This window comes from Theobroma cacao, chromosome 3, assembly GCF_000208745.1.
Source record: "Theobroma cacao cultivar B97-61/B2 chromosome 3, Criollo_cocoa_genome_V2, whole genome shotgun sequence".
NCBI classification, from domain to species: Eukaryota; Viridiplantae; Streptophyta; class Magnoliopsida; order Malvales; family Malvaceae; genus Theobroma; species Theobroma cacao.
In genome coordinates this window covers 11393802-11402423 of record NC_030852.1, presented here as the reverse complement: position 1 = coordinate 11402423, position 8622 = coordinate 11393802, and the positions used below count along the sequence as shown (strand labels likewise).

Here is an 8622-nt window from a genome sequence, read left to right as displayed (position 1 = left end):
CAATTGCTATGCTTAAATCCATCAAGATCCTTTTATCCATTACTACACATCTTGATTATGAGATATGGTAAATGGATGTTAAGACTGCATTTTTAAACCTTGAAGAGCGCATTTATATGGCTCAACTTGAAAGTTTCATTAAAAAGGGCCACGTTGTTACTATGAGCCTTACAAGCCAATCTATGGTTGTATGTGAATTACAATTTTGAGATATTCATGTATGACATTTTGTTATTCATAACAGCATTAAGGTAGTTCTTTATCCATAAGTTTGTGATTTAATAACTTTTTGTACTTACGTAGATAAAGCCCATGGAACTATATATGCCTTGCAAAGAAATTATATTGGTATACAATTATGAGGTCCTTATGCATCCAAGCAATGTTCTTAAAAGTTCCTAATCATTGTATTATTGAGACAAGGCATCAATAATGCGTAAAGATCAACACATGTTATGTTCCTTACTTGTGAAAGAAGCTACCGCTCTCATAGGTTGAAGTATAAAGATACTTGAAACTAGCATGTGGGTGTTTGCCATGGGATAGCGAGTTCATTAAACATGACTCGCCATGAAGAATGCATTTGGTACCTCACTCTAGTGTCTATGCAGCACTTTTCATGTATTAGCTGTCTAACTACTCCCTATTCTTGAGACACCAAGTTGTCTTGTAAGTGGAGTACCATGCTTTGATTTCATCTTTACGAGTTCTTAACCAAGGATGCTAAAACATGATGTTTTTAGGTATAGTATGAAGCATATGAGGGCAAATAAGTAATTAAGATAAGAATCATCAACCCAAGTGATTCAAGGGGAAATATCTCATTAGTTCTTAGTTAACATTAGCTTAATCAAATCCTTGGCCAAGGTGATTAGGAGATTATAAAATAAGTTTCATAAGTCTCCATAAAGCTAATGATCTATCTACAAAAACAAATATGGAGGTCAATAAGAGTAAACATTGCACCAATGTGAAACCTTGACCTTCATAGATGCGTAACTTGAGGTGGAACTTATGTTTAAAGGTTTAATTTGAGCTAATGATGCTAGTTTTACATTACTTATAATTATTTTATGTCATTATAGGAGTAGGATCAAAAATAATTTTAATTGGTGAAGAAAGGTGCATAATGAACAGTAGCCCTGTTTGTATATGTTTTGGTTTTTCAAATATATCTCCCATTACAGATATCCAAATGACATTATTTTTTACCATTAGAAAGCTAAGAGGTAGGGCTACAACTTTGATGTTAACCACTTTTCCCAGTTCTACCGGAAAGGTAGTCAAAATCTTTATCGAAGAGAAAGGATTGCACTAGAAGAACAGAAATTGGCAGAATGTTTGAATGCCGCAGCGCTGGAAATTGAGAGCCGCAGCCCGCACTGTAAATTTCATAAATAATAAGATTTTGGGGTTTTTGAAGCTAGGACTTTTGGGGGCTACTTAAGGGACCTCTTTTAGAGGATTTTGGACCTTTTCCTAGTGTTAAAAGAGTAAAAGATTTCACAAGAATAAAAAGAGGACAAGTGGCATTGCTAAGGGCATTATTGTAATTTCATGAACAATTGGATAAGTTTTAACTATAAATATCTTCATTCTCCAGCACCTTCCTTAGATTTCTAGCACTTCATCTTCTTTTTCTTCCTCTCATCCCATATTTCTTCACCTTCCATGGGAGCACTCTTCAAGCTTCCATAACCCTCTCAAGTTAGCCTTCATTTTCATGCTTTTGTGCATTTTTTTTATAGAACCTCTTATGCTCTTTCACTCTTTCACCTTAAAACCCTTGAAATGTCTTAGATCAATACTTTCTCTCACTAACTAGGGTTTTAGAGAAAGAAAGAAAGACCTTCTATAATAGTTTGGGAATTCTTGAGGAGATATTCAATTGCAAATCTAGCAAGATGAGAATTTAAATTGAGTTGATATTTTAGTTGTTGAGAATGATTAATAGTTAGATTTATGAGTGTTTTGTAGTTGAGGTAGTTTATTCATTTTGGGGTGATTATAATAGTGCAAATAATTAGCCACTTGATGGTAGTTGGAAGCAAGTTAGGAATAACTAGTGGAACATGATTTAAAGGATAGCTTTTAGAATTACGGTCAGGTGATTGAGATAATTATGATGCTAATGTGTGATAGGTTCCACCGAAACCTTATATCACCATTCGGGGCATTAGTGGAATTTGGAGCTACTTTAAGAATCAACAAAGACAGGTGAGTGGACTTGCATTTCAAAATTTGTTTTGGGAATATGAAGGTAATTGTACAAACATTTGAAAGATTTTATCCAACTTTTCTTTAAAAATGTACCTTGGGAACTAGCCTTTGGTGAAGTGTTTTTATCTTGTGAAAATGTGCTATATAAATGTTTTATGTGTTATCACAATATGATTATATGTATAATATGCATAGGGTGTTTCTTTCGTATGTTGATGTGGACCCGGCTATGTGCGAGTAGGAGTGCGCATACGCCGATGATGACTTGGCTATGTGCGAGTAGGAGTGCGCATAAGCCGATGCTGACCCAGCCATGAGCTGATGATGATGGGAGAGTGTGCATGGTGATGGATATATGTATATATATACATATATGTTTGCACATGTGTGACTATAATGTATGGGGAATCCTGCTTGCTGAACCTTGAGCATTTTTTTCAGTATTCGAAATTGATTTGCATTACAGTGAAATGGTTTAATTGGGATGAAAAGAAGTCTTTCTTGTTGCTTTGTTTCTCGTTGCAGCGAGAATGAAACTTTCTGTGCCGCTTATCACTTGGCTGGTTTTTGCCATATTTTCCACTTCTCCAATTTCATGTTGAATATGAATTTTCTATCATCACATGATTTATCAACCAAGGGTTCAATTAAGGGTTTTATTAAGGACTTAAGCTAAAGTGCATCATTTTCAAATAAGTGCATTATGATTTCAAACTTTTCCTTATTATATTGCTTGTTCCCTTCCTTATTCAGTCACTGGGTTTATACTCACCATTTTCAATTTCATGTTTCCTGATCAAGAGGCAGTTGGTAACTAGGTCGGGGTGTCTTCGTATATTCGACCTTTGGTAGGTGTCTCGACATTTAGTAGCTGTACATTTCTTCAAGTCTTTTCGCTGGAAGTCGAGTACTCTTTTTGTTGTGTATAGACAGACCCAATGTAAATTATTAAGACGTATGTTTAGATAATACATGTATCTTTGATTGGCAATGCCACTACGAGTTGGCAATGTTTAGTATTATTTTAATTTGAAGTTATGAAATGTGATTTAGCAACTTTGATGGAACGATGAACAGGTCATATTAATAGGCTTGTTTGGGCTTAGTGGGCTATGTCCATTGAGCCCTTGCGTCGGTCATGGTTGGGATTTAGTCGTGACAATGTTGGTATCAGAGCCCTAGGTTGTTTAGATCCTAGGACTTTCTTTTTGTTCATCCAGCAGAGTGTCGGGTCTTTATGTGGAAACTTTAGTTGTGAAGTGTGAACCGTGGCACATTTTACAACCAAGGGACCGCATAAATTCCCTATCTCAGAAACCACCCTTTTCCTATATATATATGATTATAGAAAAATTTGTTTAATAACAAGTGTTTGCTCTTGTCTAGGTAAGAATGCCGCCTAAGACACAAGCCTCCTCAAGACAGATGGAGGAGCAAAATGCTCCTACTGAGATGGTAGATAGGCCATGGGCATCTACCCTTAGGGGGCGAGGTAGACGTGGTAGGGCCATAGGACAGTGAGGCCGGATACACCTATGAGTAGGCGAGAGGAAGGACAGTCTTCGGGTGATGTAGATAGACAACCAACTGGGGGTATTACCATTGAGAATTTGGCAGCAGGCCTACAAGGAGTCAACCGGGTTGTAGAAATGATGGCGACTCGTATGGAGGATATACAGAGGGTAGTAGAGGGGAGACCTACAGTACAAGAATCCTTTAGCTCCCAAAGACAGGTCGATCGCCAACATCATGAGGTTGAGAGGGGACATCTAGATATTTCTCTTCCTAATTTTCTCAAGCTTAAGCATCCATCATTTTCAGGGTCTGATGCATCAGAGAAACCCTAGGTTTTCTTAGATAAGATGGAGAAGATTTGTAAAGCCTTGGAATGTTCCAATGTCTAGTTAGTCAAGCTAGCGCCTTCCGATTAGAGGATGTGGTGCAATAGTGGTATAGTTCTCTATGTAGAGGTAGACCAACGGATGCAGCACAGTTGACTTGGAGTTAGTTCAGTACAGCCTTTCTAGATCTATTTTTACCACTCAGTGTACGTAATGCTAGAGCTAAAGAGTTTGAGACTTTGGTACCAACTTCGAGTATGACGGTGTTAGAGTATGACATCAAATCCGCGTAGCTGGCCCGGTATGCTCCCTATCTCGTTTCTACTGAAGATATAAAGATTCAGAGGTTTGTGGATGGGTTAGTGGAGCCATTAGTTAGGGCTGTTGCATCCCGAGATTCTGCAGCAGTGGATTGTGCTCAACGCATTGAGATGAGGACTAGTGAGAGTAGGGCTAGAGGGATAGAGCAAAAAGGACCAAGATGGAGGGTTATTAGCAGTGGGATGTCATCTTCTAGCCTTCAGGGTCCACAAAGGGACTCACGATTACCCCAAAGGGGGAGTGACTTGCTTGGTGCTAGTATTGGGGAGGGACAGAAAACCTTCAGTGCTGAAAGGCAGCAAGATTCTAGACAAGGTAGTCAAGTTATCCACCCTTGTTATACTTGTGGGGGATGGCATAAAGGAAGATGCCTCCATGCTACCGGAGTTTGTTTCTTATGCGGTCAGCCTGGACATATTAGGAGGAATTTCCCAATGGCTCATCAATCGCAAGGTATCGCTTGTGGTTCCACCCAGCCAGTTTCATCTGCTCCTTCAGTCACTACCTCGTCTAATCAGGAGGCTACCAGATCCAGAGGTATAGGTGCTGGTACTTCCTCTCAAGGTAGGCCTTTTAGGTTTAGACATCAGAGTTCCATTAGTAGGGTCAAGCAAGGGTGTTTGCTTTAACACCACAAGAGACCCAGACATCCAATGCAATGGTCTCAAGTACTCTTTCCGTTTGCAATATGGATGCTCGAGTACTATTTGATCCTAGTGCTACCCATTTTTTCATTTCTCCATGTTTTGCATCTCGTTTGGGTAAAGATCGTGCTAGGAGAGAGGAACAATTTATAGTGTCTACTCTTTTAAAGGAGGTATTTATGGCTGAATGGGAATGAGTCTTGTGTAGTTCGAGTCAAGGACAAGGACACTTTGGTGAATCTAGTGGTGTTAGACACCTTAGACTTTGACGTGATTTTGGGAATGGATTGGCTGGCACCCTACCATGCCAGTGTGGATTGTTTTCATAAATTGGTGAAATTTGATTTTCCCGGTGAGCCCTCATTTAGTATTTAGGGGGATAAGAGTAATGCTCCAACTAATTTGATATTGGTCATGTCTACTAAAAAGTTATTAAGATAGGGTTGTTTAGGTTACTTGGCTGTGGTAAGGGATACTCAAGCGAAGGTTGGAGATATAAGCCAAGTGTCGGTGCTGAATGAGTTCAAGGATGTATTTCTTGAGGAACTACCAGGTTTGCCTCCCGAGCGGGAAATTGAATTTTGTATAGATTTGATTCCTTACACTAGACCTATATCCATACCCCCATATAGAACGACACCTGCAGAGCTTAAAGAGCTTAATGATCAGTTGGAAGATTTGTTGGATAAAAGCTTCATCCGTCCTAATGTCTCCCCATGGGGAGCACCGGTGTTATTTGTAAAGAAGAAAAATGAGTCACTTAGGCTGTGCATTGACTACCAATAGCTTAATAAAGTGACGGTGAAGAATAAGTATCCACTTCCAAGAATAGATGATTTATTTGATCAACTACAAAGAGCACAATGTTTCTTTAGAATAGATCTGCGATCTGGGTACCATCAATTGAGAATCCAAAATGAAGATATACCCAAGACCGCATTTCGAACAAGATATAGGCATTATGAGTTCTTGGTGACGTCATTTGGGCTTACGAACGCCCCTGCGGCCTTTATGGATTTGATGAACCGGGTGTTCAAGCCTTATTGGTATAAGTTTGTGGTGGTGTTTATTAATGACATCTTGATCTACTCGAAGAGTCGAGAAAAGCACGAGCAACATCTTAAGATAGTGCTCCAAACTTTGAAAGAACATCGACTGTATACCAAGTTCTCCAAGTGTGAGTTTTGGCTTGAAAGCGTTGCATTTTTAGGACATGTGGTATCCAAGGATGGGGTACAAGTTGATCCAAAGAAAGTTGAGGCAGTGGAGAAGTGGCCAAGGCCGACCTTAGTTACGGAGATTAGAAGCTTTTTGGGTTTGGCTGGCTATTATAGTCGTTTTATGAAGGACTTCTCCAAAATAGTAGCCCCTCTAACTAAGCTGACACGTAAGGATACAAAGTTTGAGTGGTTAGATGCTTGTGAGAATAACTTTGAGAAGCTTAAGGCATGTCTCACCACAGCTCCAGTATTAAGCCTACCATAAGGCACCGGGGGTTATATGGTATTCTATGATGCATTGTGAATTGGTTTAGGGTGTGTATTAATGCAGCATGGGAAGGTGATTGCATATGCATCTAGGTAACTTAAAAGGCATGAGCAGAATTACCCCACACACGATTTGGAGATGGCAGCAATCGTGTTTGCCTTAAAAATTTAGAGACATTATTTGTATGGTGAAACTTGTGAGATATATATGGACCACAAAAGCCTGAAGTATATATTTCAGCAGAGGGATCTTAACTTGAGACAATGTAGGTGGATGGAATTGCCAAAGGATTATGATTGTACTATTCTCTATCATCCGGGTAAGACAAATGTAGTGGCAGATGCCTTGAGTCAAAAATCGATGGGGAGCTTGGCACATATCTCCACAAATAGGAGATTCTTGATTAGGGAGGTGCATAGCTTGGGAGACATGGGTGTGCACTTGGAAGTTTTGGAGGCAAGTGCATTGCTAGCACACATTAAAGTGAAGCTTATCTTAATGGATCGGATTAGAGAAGCACAAAGCAAAGATGAGTTTCTAGCTAAAGCCTTAGAGGACCTTCAAAGAAGGAAAGGAAAGATGTTTACTAAAGGCACAGATGGAGTGATGAGATATGGAACTAGACTATATGTGCCTGATAGTGATGGATTGAGGAGAAAAATATTGGAGGATATGTTAAGGGCCTGTGTAATAGACCTTGGGGTCAGGTGGGATTGATATTTACCCTTAGTGGAGTTTACCTACAACAACAGTTTCCAAACTAGCATCCAAATGGCACCATTTGAAGCATTATATGGAAGGAGGTGCAGGTCACCTATTGGATGGCTAGAAGTGGGAGAAAGGAAACTTTTGGGGCCTGAGTTGGTGTAGGATGCCACCGAGAAAATATGCATGATTCGTCAAAGGATGTTAACAGCACAAAGTAGACAAAAGTCCTATACTGATAATAGACGGAGGGACTTGGAATTTCAAGTGGGAGATCATGTCTTTTTAAAGGTCTCACCAATGAATGGAATAATGAGGTTTGCCAAGAAGGGAAAGTTGAGCCCTCGATATATAGGACCATTCGAGATCTTAGAAAGGGTTAGAGTAGTGGCATATCGTTTGCCATTACTGCCAGACCTTTCGAATATTCACCTCGCGTTTCATGTGTCAAAGCTTAGGAAGTACAACTCGAATCCATCACATGTAATATGGTATGAAACCATCCAGCTAAACAATGATCTGACCTATGAGGAGCAACCGGTAGCTATCCTTGATAGAGAAGTCAAAAAGCTTCGTTCAAAGGAGATAGCCTTAGTGAAGGTGTTATGGCGAAACCACACTACCGAAGAGGTAACATGGGAAACCAAGGAAGAGATGCGGAAAAAGTATCCACACCTCTTTAATATGTAGAGGTATGCTACCTTATAGTTCGATTTAAATTCGGGGATCGAATTTCTTTTAGTGGGGGCGAATGTGAAACCTCGACCTTCATAGATGCGTAACTCGAGGTGGAACTTATATTTAAAGGTTTAATTTGAGCTAATGATGCTAGTTTTACATTACTTATAATTATTTTATGTCGTTATAGGAGTAGGATCAAAAATAATTTGAATTGGTGAAGAAAGGTGCATAATGAACAATAGTCTTGTTTGCATATATTTCAGTTTTTCAAGTATATCTCCCAAATACAGATATTCAAATGACATGATTTTTGGACCATTAGAAAGCTAAGAGGCATGGTTACAACTTTGATGTTTGCCACTTTTCCCAGTTCTACCGGGAATGTGGTCAAAATCTTTATCAAAGTGAAAGGACTATGCTAGAAGAACAAAAATTGACAGAATGTTTGAGCACCGCGGCGCTGGAAATTGAGAGCCGTGACCCTCACTGTAAATTCCACAAATAACAAGATTTTGGGGTTTTTAAAGCTAGGACTTTTGGGGGCTACTTAAGGGACCTCTTTTAGAGGATTTTGGACCTTTTCCATGTGTTAAAAGAGTAAAAGATTTCATAAGAAAAAAAGGAAGACAAGTGGCATTGCTAAGGGCATTATTATAATTTGATGAACAATTAGATAAGTTTTAACTATAAATATCTTCATTCTCCAGCACCTTGCTCAGATT

At 39.2% G+C, this 8622-nt stretch overlaps 1 protein-coding gene across 1 annotated transcript; it reads left to right on the top strand.

Moving 5' to 3' along the window:
* On the top strand, window positions 3756-7909 carry LOC18507117. Its single transcript, XM_018117029.1, has 9 exons — window positions 3756-3902; window positions 4355-4946; window positions 5235-5378; window positions 5478-5579; window positions 5673-5793; window positions 5902-6472; window positions 6578-6606; window positions 6784-7216; window positions 7385-7909. The coding sequence occupies exons 1-9, from the start codon at window positions 3756-3758 to the stop codon at window positions 7907-7909; spliced, it is 2664 nt and encodes an 887-aa protein (XP_017972518.1).